Below are 19,962 nucleotides of genomic sequence, written 5' to 3'. Positions count from 1 at the left end.
GGACACACACACACCAGGTGTGAACGTCTCAGGACACACACACCAGGTGTGAACGTCTCAGGACACGCACAACCAGGTGTGAACGTCTCAGGGTACACACACTCCAGGTGTGAACGTCTCAGGACACACACACACCAGGTGTGAACGTCTCAGGACACACACACCAGGTGTGAACGTCTCAGGACACACACACACCAGGTGTGAACGTCTCAGGACACACACAAACCAGGTGTGAACGTCTCAGGACACACACCAGGTGTGAACGTCTCAGGGGACACACACACCAGGTGTGAACGTCTCTAGGGGCACCCTGGGACACATAATCAATGGAGCCTGAGGTGGGTGATCTATTATGCAGGTGTATCGATTTTTCTGACGGATTCTGGTTTCTTAGCGACGCCTCTCGATCGATCTCTTGCGTAAGTTCCTCTAACAGTCCGAGAGGCGTAGGAGGCTATATGGCCTGCTGGTGTGGGGATATATCGCCTGCTGACGTGGGGATATATCGCCTGCTGGTGTGGGGATATACCCCGTGTTATGTGGGGATATACCGAGTGTTGGTGTGGGGATATACCCCGTGTTGGTGTGGGGATATACCGAGTGTTGTGTGGGGATATACCCCGTGTTGGTGTGGGGATATACCGAGTGTTGTGTGGGGATATACCGAGTGTTGTGTGGGGATATACCCCGTGTTGGTGTGGGGATATACCGAGTGTTGTGTGGGGATATACCCCGTGTTGGTGTGGGGATATACCGAGTGTTGTGTGGGGATATACCCCGTGTTGGTGTGGGGATATACCGAGTGTTGTGTGGGGATATACCGAGTGTTGTGTGGGGATATACCCCGTGTTGGTGTGGGGATATACCGAGTGTTGTGTGGGGATATACCCCGTGTTGGTGTGGGGATATACCCCGTGTTGGTGTGGGGATATACCGCGTGTTGTGTGGGGATATACCCCGGGTAGTGTGGGGATATACCCCGTGTTGTGTGGGGATATACCCCGTGTTGGTGTGGGGATATACCGTGTTAGTGTGGGGGATATACCCCGTGTTGTGGGGATATACCCCGTGTTGGTGTGGGGATATACCGTGTTAGTGTGGGGATATACCCCGTGTTGTGTGGGGATATACCGAGTATTGGTGGGGGGATATACCGTGTTTGTTGATTTATTGATTGTGTCCACTTTGGTTTTTCATTCACTATTATAAAAATTCGTCCTGCCACTGACATGAAACGTGAAAACTTTTGATTGAAACTAAAAAATAAAATTGGTATAGAGATCAAGTAGCATGGCTTCCTCTCTCCTCCCTCTCTCTCTCTCCCCTCTCCTTCCTCCTCCCTCCTCCCTCCCTCTCTCTCCCCTCCTCTTCCTCCCGTTTTCCCTGCCGTTGGACATCATCTGTTTGAAACATTTGAACCTGCAGGATCAGGAATTGTTTGTTAAAATTAATTTTGTGCCTGTTACATGTTTATTATATTCCAAGAACGGTGTAACGTATATTTGTCAGATCTTAAGTGTGTCTGTCACTGACGTTAGGATATTGTATATTTATGTCTTTGTTAACCCTTAGTGACTGTTTTGATAATTATTTAATTCTTTTACTAGAAAGTACTTGGTAGTGGCCGGGGTTGTTTATATCTCCCCTACTCCATATTTCCTGTTTTATCTCCCCTTTCCCGCCCCTCCTTCTATTGCTTTCCTCTCCCCCTCATCCTCTCTTCCCATCCCCCTCTTCTCTCCCATCTTCCACATTCTCCCACTTCTCCACCCTGCCTCCCTTTCCTCTCACTTCGATCTCCTTTCCCTCCTTTCCCCACCTTCTTCTCTCCTTTTCCCCCCGTCTGGGTGAAGAACATGAACTACGTGAAGGAGAACATAGAGTATGTTAAGATCAGTAGTCTGCACTGGCAAATTTTGGGTGCAATATGAGAATATCCTCAAGAACACAAGAGTTAATAGTAATTGCAAAGCTCCAGATACCACAACCCAAGGGGGGCTATGAATGGTCAAATAACTATAGTCATTCAGTGATGCAGTGTGGGAGATCATGCCCCAGTTCCTGCTCACAGAGTTTGCATCTGGAGTGCTCAGGATTGGGAGATCCGTCACCTGTAGCCACCTGCCACAGGTAACGGTAACCCAATCTGATCCTGGCAACCACTGTGTCGCACAGTCTTGTGGACGTTTTGTGCTGCCCATAAACATATACTTTGGATGTAAACAAATCATAGCTTTTTATACTGGTGCTTTCACTCCTTTCGGAGTCACAGCAGTCCTTTCAGAGTCAGTAATTTCTTTCCAATCGAACCTGAGTGTATGGGACAAAATAATCTTGATAACAGAGATGGGGATACCTAGGTCTAGTTCAACTTCATCTTTGTTACACGCTGATTTGGTCGCAATGTCTGCGTCATTATGATGGGTTATATTTATGTGAAATGGTATCCATACAAAGTAGATGTTTTTATTTTTTTATTAATACATTAGGTACATCTTTCATTTATGCAGGTACCCTAGACTATATGAAGAGGAGTACAGTGTGTCAAAAAGCTAGCTACGTGATGCTAAAAAAATCCCCATCACACAGGATGGTTAGTTATACAAAGGCATGTGATAAACAGTTTGCACTGACAGACTCTGGGTGCATTATGAGGATATCATCAACACAAGATTGAATAAGGCAGCAGTGATAATAAAAGTCCCCATCTCGCAGGATGGTTAGTCATACAGAGCCATATGTTCAGCAGCCTGCACTGGCAAATAGGAAATGTTCATCACGTTCAAGCGAAGGAATCTAGGGACTCGGATAGCCACCTTTCATCTATTATATTCAGTGAGGCGGTCACTATACAGCCTTACCCTCTACTTAACCAATAGGACCGACCCCGACCAGCCTATGAACACCGTCCCATACCATCTCTCATGCAGAGTTTGGTGAGGTTAGCCCCAAGCGTTTGGCCTGCAGCCTTGGACAGACAAATAGACAAGAAAACACTCTTTCTTATAGATTAAGATTGTGTTATTTTTTTGGACGAAAGTAAGGAATACTGCTAAATTTTTTCAATGTTTAGTTTATATGATAAACATTATATATATATAATGTATATATATATATATATATATATATATATATATATATATATATATATATATATATATATATATATATATATATATATATATATATAAGGTATCTCATGTTTTTACAATACATTTCCTGTAAATTCGAAACATGTATGACCTGGGTGTCACACACAAAGATTTATTTGTTTTTATTATTTGCTCGTTCTTTTTTCTTGTTTTGCATCTTCTCTTTTCGGATGACACCTTGAGAACGCCACCTCGTAGAGGCTTAGGAACTATGGTACCTTGAGAACGCCACCTCGTAGAGGCTTAGGAACTATGGTACCTTGAGAACGCCACCTCGTAGAGGCTTAGGAACTATGGTACCTTGAGAACGCCACCTCGTAGAGGCTTGGGAACTTATATTGACAATATCACATCATAGAAGCTTGGAAAATTACATAGCTTGAGAACGCCACGTCGTAGAGGGTTGGGAACTTACATTGAGGACACCACATGGTAGAATCTTTCAACATATTGTGAACGCGATCTTGTAGGGACTTAGCAACTTGCACATATTGTTAGGGAAACAGAACGAACTTCTTGTAATAATTATGTTTATCGATAGTCTCATGATATAAGAAAACTATCATCGCCACTAATGATAACCTCAGATTAACCTGTCGATAATGTAAGACAATAATTATTGGCGATAATTTTAGATTACGATTATAATTATTAATAAATATTATAGATCATATAATATTCATTATATTAGTGTATGCTAATTAAAGGTAATGATTAAAGTTAATGAGTCTTATAAACCCAGACCGTTAATGGTGACTTTAACCGTATATCATAACCTGTAAACTCCTCCCTAAGTCTTAACGAGCTCACGTTGTATTGTTGTCGCTAAACCAAACCGCCGTGAGGAGAGTAACACGGGCTGGTAACCCATGTATCCCTCTGTCCTCGATCCTCAGCCCACTAATGATCCAAATTAATAGTCGTGTGATGAATGATAATTTTACATTAATTCATACTGACCGACGGAGACCGAGAAAACAAATCACTAACCAAAATGAAAACAAAGAATAAATAATCTTGACTTGTTTACCTTTAAGCAATGCGAAATTTCCAACGGGGAATTTTAGACGCCTCACGACTACATGAGAGGAATTTAAAGCCGAACTTTTTAATCCACTTAAGCTGGCTACAAAAAATGCAGCTATTACGTTCCCATCTTGGGCAGCTTTCCGCGGCTTGTGGCGGAGGAGCGTGTGTGAGATGCCTGGACTTGGAGCTCCTCTTTGAGAGTTAGTCATGATGAGGAGGATTACCAAGTGCTGCTTTGCTTCTCCTACTCCCGAGACTTCCTATTTCCCTCAGAGTCTCAAATGTGCCAGTTTAAAATTAATGTATTTCGAATATATATATATATATATATATATATATATATATATATATATATATATATATATATATATATATATATATATATATAGTGTTCAATATTTCGCAATGCTAAGCTCCTCCCACCGGTGGACCACCACCCACACACCAGTGGTATACTTAGTTTTATCAGAAAGAGAAAGAAACAGAGAGGTCATACAGATACAGAGACAGAGATATGGAGAGTAGGAAAGAAGAGATATATGAAAACAGGAGGGGGGGGAACAGAAAGGGTTGGGGTGAAATAGTAGGAAGGAGCGAGGGGGAGATTAGGATAGAGGGGCAAGAAAAGTGAGAGGGGGAGAAGGTGAAGAGAGGGAAAATGGGAAGAGAGGGGGGGGGAATAAGGAAGGAGAGAGGAGAGATTAGAGACAGGAGATTGGGAGAGAGTGGGGTGTGAGAAAGTGGGAGGAGCGAGTCCCGAGCGCAGTCGGGTACCCCCTAGAATGTATATATAAATGGAAATGTCTGTGTTCGAGGTTGGAGTCCAGCATGTGTGGAGACTGATGATCAGTGGGTGACAAGTGGTGATGTGGAGGGGGAGGCAGAGTGAGGGGAACAGGGCGAGGTGGAGGGAACAGGGCGAGGTGGAGCGGCAGAGTGAGGGGAACAGGGCGAGGTGGAGGGGGCAGAGTGAGGGGGAACAAAGTGATGGGATCAGGGTAAGGGTTGGGACAGTTAGCGTGTGTGTGTGTGTGTGTGTGTGTGTGTGTGTGGGTGTGTGGGTGTAAATAATCAAGTGTAAACCATAATGCTAGAAGAATATAGTAATAGCATTTCAATGGAGACCGAAAAACAATACAACCAGCTTCTTATAATGATAGTTATTAAATGTGTGTGTGTGTGTGTGTACTCACCTAGTTGTGCTTGCGGGGGTTAATCTTTGTCTCTTTGGTCCCGCCTCTCAACTGTCAATCAACTGGTGTACAGATTCCCGAGCCTACTGGGCTCTATCATATCTACATTTGAAACTGTGTATGGAGTCAGCCTCCACCACATCACTTCCTAGTGCATTCCATTTACTAACTACTCTGACACTGAAAAAATTCTTTCTAATGTCTCTGTGGCTCATTTGGGTACTAAGTTTCCACCTGTGTCCCCTTGTTCGTGTCCCACCCGTGCTGAAGAGTTTGTCTTTGTCCACCCTGTCAATTCCCCTAAGAATTTTGTAGGTGGTTATCATGTCTCCCCCTACTCTTCTGTTTTCCAGGGTTGTGAGGTTCAGCTCCTCCAGCCTTTCCTCGTAGGTCACACCTCTCAGTTCCGGGATAAGTCTAGTGGCATACCGATGAATCTTCTCTAACTTTGTCTTGTGTTTAACTAGATATGGGCACCAGGCAGGAGCTGCATATTCAAGGATTGGTCTGACATAAGTGGTATACAGGGTCCTGAACGATTACTTACACAAGTTTCTAAAGGCAGTTCTTATGTTGGCCAACCAGGCATATGCCGCTGATGATATCCTTTTCATGTGGGCCTCTGGGGACAGGTTCGGTGTGATATCAACCCCCAGATCTTTCTCTCTATTTGACTCTTGCAGGATTTCACCTCCAAGATGGTACCTTGTTTTCAGCCTTCTGCTCCCTTCGCATAATTTCGTTACTTTACACTTTCCTGAGTTGAACTTTAGCAGTCGTTTTCTAGACCATTCCTCCAGTTTGTCCAGATCATCCTGTAGTCTCTGTTTATCTGTTTATGTGTGTGTGTGTGTGTGTGTGTGTGTGTGTGTGTGTGTGTGTGTGTGTGTGTGTGTGTGTGTGTGTGAGTGTGTGTGTGTATTCACCTAGTTGTGCTTGCGGGGGTTGAGCTCTGCTCTTTCGGCCCGCCTCTCAACTGTCAATGAATCAACTGTTACTAACTACTGGTTGTTTTTCAACCCCCCCCCCCAGGAAGCAGCCCGTAGCAGCTGTCTAACTCCCAGGTACCTATTTACTGCTAGGTAATAGGAGCATCAGGGTGAAGGAACCTCTACCTATTTATTTTCCGCCGGCTGTCGGGATCGAACCCCGGTCCCGAGGTCCACGAGTCTAGAGAGTTGTTAACTCAGCCACCATGCTTTGTGTGTGTGTGTGTGTGTGTGTGTGTGTGTGTGTGTGTGTGTGTGTGTGTGTGTGTGTGTGTGTGTGTGTGTGCGTGCGCGCGCGCGCGCGGGGGCGGGTGTACCTTATGGGGCAGCTTGAGGTTTGGGTACAAAATACAGGTATGAACAGACCCGACAGTTTTAAACAGAGCCACCAACAAAATATATAAAAAAATAAGCCAAGATATAATGGAAATTGAGGGGATAAATTATATAATTTTCACGCTGTAAACCATTGTATAACCGTGTGATTACCATGGTAATAATATATGTGTGGTTGAAGGTGCGTATGAAGTAATAGGGTTGTAGGAAGCTGAGGGAATGTCTAATCCTGCACTACCTTCATTATATTCCTCACTGGCTGACTGGCTAATATGTGAGAGGCTTGCCACAAGGTCGGGAGGGATTAGAATCATTATCATATTTTCATTTGGCTTAGGAACAATACAGTCAATTTTTCAAGTAAATTTGAGTTATCAAAGCCAAAATACAATACAGAATCTTGTAGGAGAATATACCTGATTTATTTCACGTACGATACATTGTAACTCGTACTACAACGCTGTGTAATTTGAATGTATTGCATCATCTAGCATGATGCTTTTGAGAGTTCAATAGCGTCCGTAATAAAGACAAATTTATTAAATAAAATAACAGTTGTATTATTATGCATGTTTGAGGAAGCAGCTTTGATAGGTAAAATATTAATTATGTACGACGGAAGAGCATAACTTAGAATACAATTGTGTTTATCAAGATTTTCTGCTAAATAGATGAGATTTGGATAGAACAACACAAGGTTCTCCTGTACCGTCGTCTGGCTAACTAGTTTATATATCCGCCAAGAATTAAACTCTTTATGTATATTCGTTAGTGCACTAGTCTCGCAAACTAGAGGTTCGAGTTAGGAATCTTGGGATAGGGTGTAACCAGTTAGGCAACATTCCAGTGCTCCATTCGTCTTCAGGCAACCAGGAGCAACTAAGGACGTGGTGTGTTACGAGACTGTAGTCCATCATAACAGCACTCTGCACTATGTCATGCTCGCCTCTTAAGTGATGTTGACAGTGTTGATATTAACAGCTGAACTGTGAGAGCTAACGCTAGCTTCCTATATCTTCAGGAATATATTGAGAAGGAGAAGTCGTAATGGAAGGTATTTATGGTCGACCCCTTGTACCCATCAGAGGCAGAAGAGAGTTCACAAGCTTTACCAACCGCAACATCTTATGTAACAAACTATGTTTAATGTGAATGTCAACATTAGTCCAAACATATTATTGTTATTGTTATTCACTGGTTTGGGAACATGGTTGTTGTTACATGGGACAAATTACAGGGTGACATAAGGGACGTGAGATCACTGCACTATTTCAGAGGAAGATAAGTTGGGTTGGTATATATAGCGCTTGGAAGGGATGAGGGATAGGACGGAGGGATGGAATGGTGTCCAACTACTTCGACAGTCGGGGATTGAACGCTGACCTGCATAAAGCGAAACCATCACTCTGCCATCCGGAACACAACTTTTATTTTATCTTAGGCCACTTTATATCATGATTCAAGTCATTCACGTGGAGAGACGCCTCATCAGTAACTATCGTTCAGTTTCACGAGCATGTTTTTGTTATCTCAAACATCCAAATCCTTCTTGTGTGTCTATTTGAAATTCCGTAAAAAAATGTTATTCAAAACTGTTTTGAATAACCAGAAATCCACCAAACCTTATCGAAGTCTTTGCATAAAAATCGTCACTATTATAATGTTTTTTTTACAAATTTTCTAATACGTCGCGTTTATAACGGATTGGTGGATTCCGTTAAAAATGTGACGTATTTGGTGAGAGGATGAGTTGATCAAGATCTGGCGCGTTTGTATTTAGTCAACTTTAGACAGTAGATGAATTACACTATGTAACACTTATATATTGTTATCTCTGGGTAATGTGTTAGATTCTATTTGCTAATGCGACCTAAGTATAGAAAATGGCTATTAACAATTCCCCTCAAACTTTACTTTGACCTTTGCCTCCGAGAGCTTAGGGAAGATGTCTTGAAGTTATGTGAAGGTTGCCGACTAGAGCAGTGACAATTTATATATTTTGGAAGCATGAACAGTTAGAAAATAACAAGAAAGAGAAGGGTAGGTAGACTGCATTTTCTTAGACTGTCAGAAAGCCTTTGATACAGTACCGCATAAGAAGTTGGTACAGAAATTGGAAAGACAAGCAGAAATAACAAGTAAGGTGCTCCAGTGGAGAAGGGAGTATCTAAGCAACAGAAAACAGCGATTTACTGTGAGGGGCGAGACCTCAGAGTGGCAAGATGTCACCAGAGGAGTTCCACAGGGCTCTATACTTGGAGCCATCTTCTTTCTTATATATGTAAATTATCTTTCAGAGGATATAGACTCATTATACTTAATGTTTGCTGATGATGCTAAGATTATGAAACGGATAAAGACAGAGGAAGATACAAAGAGGCTACAAGATTATCTGGACAAACTGGAGGAATGGTCCAGAAAATATCTACTTACTAAAGTTAACTCAAGTAAATGTAAAGTAATAAAATTAGGTGAAGGGAGCAGGAGGCCGAGCTCAAGGTACCATCTGGAAGGTGAAGTCCTTCAAGAGTCTTAAGTAGAAAGAAAGATCTGGGGTTGGACAGACCCAACCTGTCTCCAGAAGCCCACATCAAAACGATACCATCACCGGCGTATGCTACATTGGCCAACAAAAGAACTGGCTTTTGAAACTTGTGTAAAGAATCATTCAGAACCTTGTATACCACATATGTCAGACCAATCCTGGAGTATGCAGCTCCTGCTTGGAGTTTGTATCTAGTCAATCAGAGGACAGAGTTTGAGAAGATTCAGAGGTATGCCACCAGACTAATCCCAGAGCTAAGAGGTGTGAATTACGAGGAAACACTACAGGAACTAAACCTCACGTCCCTGGAGGCCAGAAGAGTTAGGGTGGCCATGATCACCACCTACAAAATTCTCAGAGGATAAGGTGGATAAAGACAAACAATTTAGCATGGGTGGAGCACGAACAAGGGGACACCGGTGGAAACTTAGTACTAAAATGAGACAAAGACATTAGAAAGATTTTTTTTCAGTGTCAGGGAAGTTAACAAGTTGAATGCATTAGGCAATGATGTGGTGGAGGCTGACTCCATACACAGGTTCAAATGTAGATGTGATAGAGCCCAATAGGCTCAGGAACCTGAACACCAGTTTATTGACGGTTGAGAGAAAGGACCAAAGAGCTGAAGCTCAACCCCATCAAGCGCAACTAGGTGAGTACTTATGACTCAGGAGAAAATTTGTGTTGCCAAGTGTTATTGAAGGCAACATTTATGTTAAGTATTCTTGACAAAGAGGACTTTTGGAAGGTTGTATTATGTAACACTGGCATAGACATGACTGTGCCTCCCTTGTACCAGTATACCCAAATGTTTAGTTATCTCAGTTTCTTCGCTTTATCGGTGAACAGTTTAAAGAATTTGGAGCTTAGAGGTAATCCCATAAATTGAATTTATTTCATCATCAATAAATTCCGGACTAGCGAAGTAATAGTAACTTGAACTGTTATTGCATTCCTGTTAACTCTTTGCATACGTGCGCACGCACATGCACCCATGCCTGCCCGCACGCACGCGCGCCCACACACAGACAGACACGCATACACACACACACACACACACACACACACACACATATAGGGCGCCGGTGGCTGTGTAGATAGCTCGCAGGATTCGTAATTCTGTGGCCTGGGTTCGATTCCCAGACCAGGCAGAAACAAAGGAGCAAAGTCTCTTTCACCCTGATGCCCCTGTTACCTAGCAACCCGTTCTCGCAAATTTAATAAGTCAATATTGACTTATTAAATATGTGCATAGGTGACATACTTAACATAATAGTTTCCCTTGAAAAGCTTCATAGAAAACACCGACCTTACCTAACCTACTAAGTATGTTAAGATAAGCATCTTATTGCTTCGTAATTACAATTATTACCTAACCTATACCAATAATAGGTTAAGTAACAATTGTAATTACGAAGCTATAAGATGCTTATTTTAACATACTAAGTAGGTTAGGTGAGGTCGGTGTTTTCTATGAAGCTTTTCAAGGGAAACTATTATGTTTAGTATGTCACCTATGCACGCAACTAATAAGTCAATATTGACTTATTAAATTTGCGAGAACGGGTTGTACCTAGCAGTACCTGGGAGTTAGACAGCTACTACGGGCTCCTTCCTGGGGATGTGTGTGTGCGCGTGTCCTTAAGAATCTAATAGGAACGTCTCGTCGGGTACGAGACGTACCCGACGTCTCATCAGATACGTACGTCATAAACGCTTGAGGGTCATGAGGCACCTGACATTTTGGACACAACCACAGGTCGACACACCGCTTTCAGAAATGGCCAGACGATCATGATCGACTTACCGGGGGTGGGTGTTGACGTGGCGCTTTTACGATGAGCGGCCATCTTTCCGCTGTTGAGAGGGTAAACTCCGTGGGTTTGGAGTTTACCTGCCGTGCAGGGTATCCTCTCATTGAGCAGGTCATGTGTGACGTGCTACATGTCCCGGTCGAGGAGGTCTACGGGGTTGAGCTGGTGACTGCTCGCCGGGTGATCATCAAGTTTGTGGGTGAGGAGGCGTACCGTGGATTTCTCCGGCGGTACGAGGGCCGTACCTTGAAGTTGTTGGATGGCACTGGTTCTGTGGCCATATCTGATCGGAGTGGTTCCGTGACGTATGTGAGCGTCCATGGGGCCCCCATGGAATTCCCTGAGTCCCTTCTCCGGCGTTTCTTCCAGAGATTTGGCTCCGTCGTCAGTGTGAGGATGCACAAGCTGTCTTCTGGAAAATATACGTGGTTGAAGACGAACATTCGTACCCTCGGGATGCGCCTGAGGTCGGACATTCCATCCTCTGTCCGACTTTTAGGGTACTACGTGCGGGTGTATTATGCCCGGCAACCCCGTACTTGTTTCCGGTGTGACATGTTGGGGCATCAGGCTGCCGGATGCACTGCGGATCCGGTTGTTCCAGTCAACTTGTTCCGGGAAGATTTCCCACCGCTCCCTCTGGAGGAGGTCTCCGGGGATGAAGAGGTGAGCGTTCAGTTAGCGGATGCAGCTCCCCCTACGTCGCCGGACGTTCCTCCGGTTGTTACAGACTCTCCTCCGTGTCTTGCAGTGCCGTCCTCCGTGTCTTGCAGTGCCGTCGGATGGTCTGCGTGCTCCTGTCACTGTCTCCGCTGCTCCTGAAGGCCTTCCTAGTGATCATTGTGACGCGCCGCCATCTTCTCCCTCGTCTTCGGCTGCTGCGCCTGGCCCTGTGTTCTCGCCTCGGGTCCCGGATGTGCTGGGTGCTGGGGTGGCTGCGGAGCCTCCTGCTGTGTGTGGGCCAGTTCCCCCTGTGGTGGAGGCTGCTGCCGTTCTGCGCCGGGCGTCGGTTCGTCCAGCTGGTGGGACCCGTGTTTTTGGGTCCGCTTCCGGCTCTGACGATCTCTGGCCGGAGCCCAAGCGTTCCAGGCGTTCGTCGTCTGCCTGGGCCGATGTTGGGGAATTCGGTGACTGTGGGTCCTTGGGAGTTGACGGTGTGGAACCGGATGTGTCGCTGTCTCCACGGTTGGTGGTGGCAGAGGTTCATGTGCCTGCTGATGCTGGTGCCCAGGTCTCGGGGGTGCCTTCCGTTCCTTCTCTGCCTGGGGACTCTCCGCAGTGGGAGGTGGTGGCTCCCGCTCCCAGGGATGGTGTGGTTGCTGATGCTGGGCGTGGCTTGGTTGTGACATTACGGAAGGATGCGCGCCGCCCTGGTTCCTTGCAGTTGTCTGGTGGTGTGCCCGTGGCCTCTGGTGCCCCGGTGGTGGTGTCCTATGTCCAGCCCCCTCTTGTGAGGGTGTGTGTTGGGGACCTGGGGGACGTGTTGCCGGCGTCGGTGATGCCACCGAGTCACTGGTCGGAGATTGCTGAGTTACTGCTGAATGACGAGCCGGGGAAATTTCATGGTGGGGGTGTTCCCTTGATGTGGGGGATTGTGGCAGTTAATCGCGTCAGGAGTGATACCATTTGGGTCCCCTGCTTGCTAGTGTTTGTAGCTAGGGTTCCGGATGACATGGCGTCCCCGGTGGGTGTACGAGACCCATGGGGGTGGTTACGTTGGGAGGCGTTCAATGTGCGTTTCCCCCGGGCTTTGTTCCCGGGCAAGTATGTCCGCTGATTGGCTGGTGTTTTGCAGAGTGTGTATTCTCTTCATGTATTACCTTGTATTACCATGTTGAATTGTGTTTTCTTTTTAATTTTCCCTTTGTTTATATTTATGATTTGTTTGTGTGTGCATTGTCTTGTGTTATGTTTCATTTTCTAAATTTTGATGTGTTTTGTTGTCGGTCCTTCTGGCCGGTGTTTGTTTGTTTTGTTTATTTGCTTACATTATGTGCTTGTTTGTTATTGTTTTTGTTCTATAATTTGTCTTGATGTTTGCTGTTCCTCCATTTTTGCTAATTATTGTCCTGTGCTGTCGGTCCTTCTGGCCGGTAGCTTCTGTATTTTGTTTTTGTTTTCTCTGATATTTTATTGTATTTATTGTCTTTATCTTGCATGCTTGCATGTAAAAATAAAAATAAAAAAAAAAACTTACCGGGGAATATCTTGAAGGATCTCCCACGACATCCTACACTGTCGCCTGTGGACACCCAGGTACACACACGAAGCGAAAACAAGAAACCGAAGAACAGAAAACAATAGAGCGCTGAGGGCCCCCTGAGATAGTGATACTGTAATTAAATATCAAACAAGGACTTATGGCTGCTGCTCGGCCCTCTTGAGACCCTTCCCCCCTAGTGCTTTGTGATTGATTCTGCTATCTCTCCAAATATCCTCGCCCTTGGTGGGTTGAGCTCTGGCTCTACTCTTTGCGACGAAGCTTCCTCTCGAGACTATACTTCCGACGGTCCCACTTCCCAGACCCTATTCATCCACAGATCTACAGTACCAGCTACTGGTACTGGTAATGGCTTCAAACAGGCTCCACTTACGGGCTATTCATGCCCGTGCCTCCTCTGAGGTGGCTTAATCTTTATCAATCAATGTTCCAATGAAAACAAGTAAGTTAAGGCTTAAGATGAGACGTGGGTTGGAAGAGCTTTTAAGTCTACGAGAAGGCGCAGCTGTAATTCTGTATCCTCCAGCATAAAAATATGAGAGAGAACATTTAGAAACTTCAACTTCAGATTATTGTTGCTTCAAGTATGTCATGCAAAATGTTACAGGGGATAACAGGAGAACAATAGAACTCTTAGAGAAAGTTAACAAAACAACACAGTACCAGGGAGGGTTCCCAGAAGGAAAGTCGTGCATGACAAACCTATTACAGTTGTACAATAGAATGGCAGACATCAGACAAGATAGAGACGGAGGACGTTCTGCATACTAATGGAATCTTCATTACAGAACTGTATGCTAATTGGAATAAAAATTCCCAGGGATATATTAAAATTTTGGGTAATTAAACTAACAATTTTATAATTGCTTTCTAATGACGTAGCTTTAATGACCACAAAATGGTAGTCTAATGTATTGCATATTTTTAGACATTAGTAAAGGTGTGGGAGGAGAAAATTTACGGTTAAGAAAAGTTTTCAAATAAATTCAGTTAACCACAATTTAGTTTTCATTTGTTCCCGTTTTTAATATGTCGGTTATAATATTTCCAGCTTTTTCTTGATGTTACAGACAGAATAAATTGAATTGTTATTATAAGAATAAGTTAGCGGTGATAAACCGTTTATTTGTATCCTGTATTTCATGTCAACTTCTTGAGCACCTCTGAGGATGGTTGGCATAATCCCTTTGGGCCGCCCAGTTCGTCCTCCAAACAAAGATCCAAAAGTGATTCCATGCACCCGCCAAACCCCAGCTGTTTATGAATGAAAAACGGTTTACACACGACTCACAACTGATGACGTTCGAACACATCCGGAACAAGTGCTTCACTGACGACTTTTGTTCGAACCACAACGCTGTAAATGCTTCACCCGCGTACTACAAATACAAATAACAGCCAACAGAACCTAAGCACCTAACTTAACCTAACTTATGCCTGTATATGCAAAATATGCTATTATAATATTGATTTATATTTGAGAAAATTCCTGTTTTGAATGAACAGCATGTAAAGATTTATGAATGCGTCTGTGGGGTCGACCGCTGTATGGAATGGACTTGAGTCGAGGACGGGTTGGGGCTGCCATGCAAAAGCGTGAATGCAGATAGGTGTGTGTGTGTGTGTATGTGTGTGTGTGTGTGTGTGTGTGTGTGTGTGTGTGTGTGTGTGTGTGTGTGTGTGTGTGTGTGTGTGTGTGTGTGTGTATTCACCTAGTTGTGCTTGCGGGGGTAAAGCTCTGCTCTTTCGGCCCGCCTCTTAACTGTTAATCAATCAACGTTTTTTTTTTTTTTTTTGTTCACACACACACACACACACACACACACACACACACACACACACACACACACACACACACACACACACACACACACACACACACATGCACACACACACACACACACACACACACACACGCATGCACACACACACATACGACACTGGAAGACAGAAGAGTAAGGGGAGACATGATCACAACCTACAAAATCCTCAGAGGAATCGACCGGGTAAACAAGGATAAACTATTCAACACTGGTGGGACGCGAACAAGGGGACACAGGTGGAAACCGAGTACCCACATGAGCCACAGAGACGTTAGAAGGAACTTTTTCAGTGTCAGAGTAGTTAACGGATGGAATGCATTAGGCAGTGATGTTGTGGAGGCTGACTCCATACACAGTTTTAAATGTAGATTTGATAGAGCCCAGTAGGCTCAGGAATCTGTACACCAGTTGATTGACAGTTGAGAGGCGGGACCAAAGAGCCAAAGCTCAACCTCCGCAAGCACAAATAGGTGAGTACACAAATGCAAAAATGCATTTGCAAAAATTGCAAAAATAAAAATGCAAAAAATGCAAAAATTATGAGGAGGATTGAAACAGAGGATGATAGTAGGAGGCTACAAGATGACCTAGACAGACTGAGTGAATGGTCCAACAAATGGCTGTTGAAGTTCAACCCGAGTAAATGCAAAGTAATGAAACTAGGCAGTGGAAACAGGAGGCCAGACACAGGATACAGAATAGGAGATGAAGTACTTAATGAAACAGACAGAGAGAAAGATCTAGGAGTTGATATCACACCAAACCTGTCTCCTGAAGCCCACATAAAGAGAATAACGTCTGCGGCATATGCGAGGCTGGCTAACATCAGAACAGCGTTCAGGAACCTGTGTAAGGAATCATTCAGAATCTTGTACACCACATATGTAAGACCAATCCTGGAGTATGCGGCCCCAGCATGGAGCCCGTACCTTGTCAAGCACAAGACGAAGCTGGAAAAAGTCCAAAGGTATGCTACTAGACTAGTCCCAGAACTAAGAGGCATGAGTTATGAGGAAAGGCTGCGGGAAATGCACCTTACGACACTGGAAGACAGAAGAGTAAAGGTGGATATGATCACAACCTACAAAATCCTCAGGGGAATCGACCGAGTAAACAAGGATGAACTATTCAACACTGGCAGGACGCGAACAAGGGGACACAGGTGGAAGCTGAGTATCCAAATGAGCCACAGAGACATTAGAAAGAACTTTTTCAGTGTCAGAGTAGTTAGTAAATGGAATGCACTAGGAAGTGATGTGGTGGAGGCTGACTCCATACACAGTTTCAAATGTAGATATGACAGAGCCCAATAGGCTCAGGAATCTGTACACCAGTTGATTGACAGTTGAGAGGCGGGACCAAAGAGCCAGAGCTCAACCCCCGCAAACACAACTAGGTGAGTACACACACACACACACACACACACACAAACACACAAACTCACACACACACACACACACACACACACACACACACACACACACACACACACACACACACACACACACACACACACACACACACACACACACACACACACACACACTCACACACACACACACACACACACACACACACACACACACACACACACACACACACACACACACACACACACACACACACACATACACACACACATACACACACACACATACACACACATACACACACACACACACACACACACACACACACACACACACACACACACACACACACACACACACACACACACACACACACACACACACACACTCAGGATGCAGCCATTAGCAGCAGTCTATCTCCCAGGTACTTATTTACTACTAGGTGAACAGAGGCATCATGCTAAAAAAGCTCAACTTATTTGTTTCTACCGCGACCAGAAATCGAACCCCGGCCTTTAGGTATACGACCCCAGAACGCTGTCCGCTCTGCTGCGAGGGCATATGTGTATGTGTACTTACCTATTTGTGCCTGAAAGATCGAGCTCTAGCTATTGGACCCCGATTTTCTAGCCGCTGGTTGTTTAATGCAATGACTCCTGACCAATTTATCTATCATGCCTGCTTTTAAAGCTGTGAAATGAGTTTGCCTCTTTTAAACTGCTCCTTTAAGTCATTCCATTTACTCACTACACTTATGTCAAAAGAAAAGTTTATAACCTCTCTATGACACATCTGAGTCTCAAGCTTCATCAGTGCCCCCTATTTCTATTGGTATTCATGGTAAACATTTCCTCTTTTTCCACCCCGTGAATTCCTCCAAATATTTTATATGTCGGTATTATGTCCTCTCCCTCCTTTCTAGCATTGTCAGGTTTAGTTCCTTCAGTCTCTCTTCATGCCTCATCTCTCGCATCTCTGGGATGAGTCTTGTTGCAAACTTCTGCACCTTTCGGGCTTCCTTATGTGTTTTTAAATGGGAGCTCTACGATGGGGCGGCATACTCACATAGGCCGTACACAGGGATCTAAAAGCCTTCTTATTTAAATTTCTGAAAAATGTTCTGACTTTTGCTAGCGTAGAGCATGCAGCTGAAGTTATTCTATTTATTTGAGTCTCTGGCGTTAGATTTGATGTTATGTCCGCTTTCAGGTATTTTTCTCTAGTATTTATAGGTAGGTAGTTTCCTTTCATCGTGTATTGTTCTCTTGACTCCTGAGCCCATTTCCATCACCTTACATTTGCTGGTGTTGAACTCTAGCATCCATTTCTTGGACCAGCTCTACAACTTGTTAAAGTCATCTTGGAGAATCCTACAATCCTCAACCCTTATTGTTAGTTTCGCATTGTGTGTAGACATGACATCCTTTTGGTGCCCTGCTTGATACTATATGCCAGCCCGACTTCTCGCCTTTTCACTGTCATTCTCTGACTCCTGTCCTTTAGGTAACTCCATGCCCATTAGTGCTTTCCGCTGAGTGCCTCTTGAGTTTGTATAGTAACATCATATGTGGTACTGTGAGTGAGTGAGTGTGCACTCGCCTGTGTACATTCTTATAAGATAGGAGGTCTGTGAGAATTATCGGAGGGGTGCCAGTGTTGACCCAAGCCGGTTGTGAGAGCTGCCAAACTTCACGTTGTGGAGAGGTCAATACACTCTTAAGCCGCTTATATACACGTCAATATAACGGGAGTCATGAAGAAGTACGTCCATAGTGTATTGATTCAGAGCCACGGTGCTGTTGTTGGTGGCTTCAGGTTCAAGAGTTTAAACTCCACACATCTGATCACAAATCTAGATTAACAATGTTGAATCAATATGCGAAAATTATTCCTTTAATTGGATTTGATTCGTGACTATGAACATATAATGAAATTCACCGAGGACTATACATGTCTGTAAATTATATGATGTAATGATCCAGATGATGACCTGAAGGTGTGTTCGGGGTGTATTGATCCCTCACGCCTCTATTGCCTCTCGTATGCGTGTTTGCCTATATGTCTGTTCGTACCCATTTAAACTTACCTGTTTCTGTTTGTAAAGACTGAGCTCTAGCTCTTGGGCCTCACTTTGCTGCAGTCGGTTGTCTGGTGCACCGATATCCGACCCATTTGTTCTCTACACATGTTTGAAACTGTAGATGGAGTTAGTTCCAAATGTTTTCTCAACATCTCTCCCATTATTATTGTTCGCTGGTCATATTCTGAAGAAGCACTTCTTTCTGTCACTCATATTTGCTACCAATTTGTAATTATATCATCTTCATTCCTAACTTGCTTTTTGTGTGTCTTGTGAACAGGTCTCCTCTGGTTCTTCTTTCTTCCAATGTTGTTCAAGTGTAAATATGTTCCAAGTTCGCTTTAGTGAGTTGACCATCTTTTGAACACATGCACACTAGAGCAACCCTGGAACATATGTGCACTAGCGCACCAATAGCATATGGAAACACCAGAGAGAGAAAGAGAGTCGGCGTTGGTACTGTGTAAGTTAGTGTGGGGTGGAGGTGGGGAGGAACAGTAAGATAAAAGGTGGGAGCGTAGTAGTGGGGGTGAGGACAGTGCTGCAGGTGAGGGTCATTAGCAAGCGTTCACTCACGTTTATACCCAGCCATTACTAATATTATCACGGATGTCACTCCTTCACTACACTGTCTACCTCGCCTCCTCTGTCATGCTGTCAACCTCACATACTGAGCTCTGATGTGCTTCACTGAAATGTTGATACTGCCAATGTACTATCTACTCTAATATGACTTGTTTTGGACTCCCAACCTTGCTATTCCATCTGCTCCCACCCTACTCTTCCACCCACGCTCCCCATCTCTTCCACTCACACTCCCCATCTCTTCCACTCACACTCCCCATCTCTTCCACTCACACTCCCCATCTCTTCCACTCACACTCCCCATCTCTTCCATCCACACTCCCCATCTCTTCCACTCACACTCCCCATCTCTTCCACTCACACTCCCCATCTCTTCCACTCACACTCCCCATCTCTTCCACTCACACTCCCCATCTCTTCCACTCACACTCCCCATCTCTTCCACTCACACTCCCCATCTCTTCCACTCACACTCCCCATCTCTTCCACCCACACTCCCCATCTCTTCCACTCACACTCCCCATCTCTTCCACTCACACTCCCCATCTCTTCCACTCACACTCCCCATCTCTTCCACTCACACTCCCCATCTCTTCCACTCACACTCCCCATCTCTTCCACTCACACTCCCCATCTCTTCCACTCACACTCCCCATCTCTTCCACCCACACTCCCCATCTCTTCCACTCACACTCCCCATCTCTTCCACTCACACTCCCCATCTCTTCCGTTCACACTCCCCATCTCTTCCACTCCCACTCCTCGTCTTTTCCATCCCATAGTAATCTCTGTTACCCTCTATAGTATAGTGGGGGTTAATTATGT

At 44.5% G+C, this 19,962-nt stretch overlaps 1 protein-coding gene across 1 annotated transcript in view; it reads right to left on the bottom strand.

Moving 5' to 3' along the window:
- The window catches only part of LOC138362788 (vacuolar protein-sorting-associated protein 36-like), a 48,881-nt gene extending 29,022 nt beyond the window's left edge, over positions 1-19,859 (bottom strand). The window contains exons 1-2 of the mRNA XM_069321347.1: positions 19,785-19,859; positions 18,559-18,651 (exon numbers count right to left, since the gene is read on the bottom strand). Of these exons, the coding sequence (XP_069177448.1) occupies positions 18,559-18,651; positions 19,785-19,859 (168 nt within the window). The remainder of the gene's footprint in view (positions 1-18,558; positions 18,652-19,784) is intronic.
- Between the last annotated feature and the right edge of the window lie 103 nt (positions 19,860-19,962).

This window comes from Procambarus clarkii, chromosome 9, assembly GCF_040958095.1.
Source record: "Procambarus clarkii isolate CNS0578487 chromosome 9, FALCON_Pclarkii_2.0, whole genome shotgun sequence".
Taxonomy (NCBI): domain Eukaryota; kingdom Metazoa; phylum Arthropoda; class Malacostraca; order Decapoda; family Cambaridae; genus Procambarus; species Procambarus clarkii.
The sequence above is the reverse complement of the archived record's forward strand: the minus strand, read 5'-3'. Positions and strand labels throughout refer to the sequence as shown.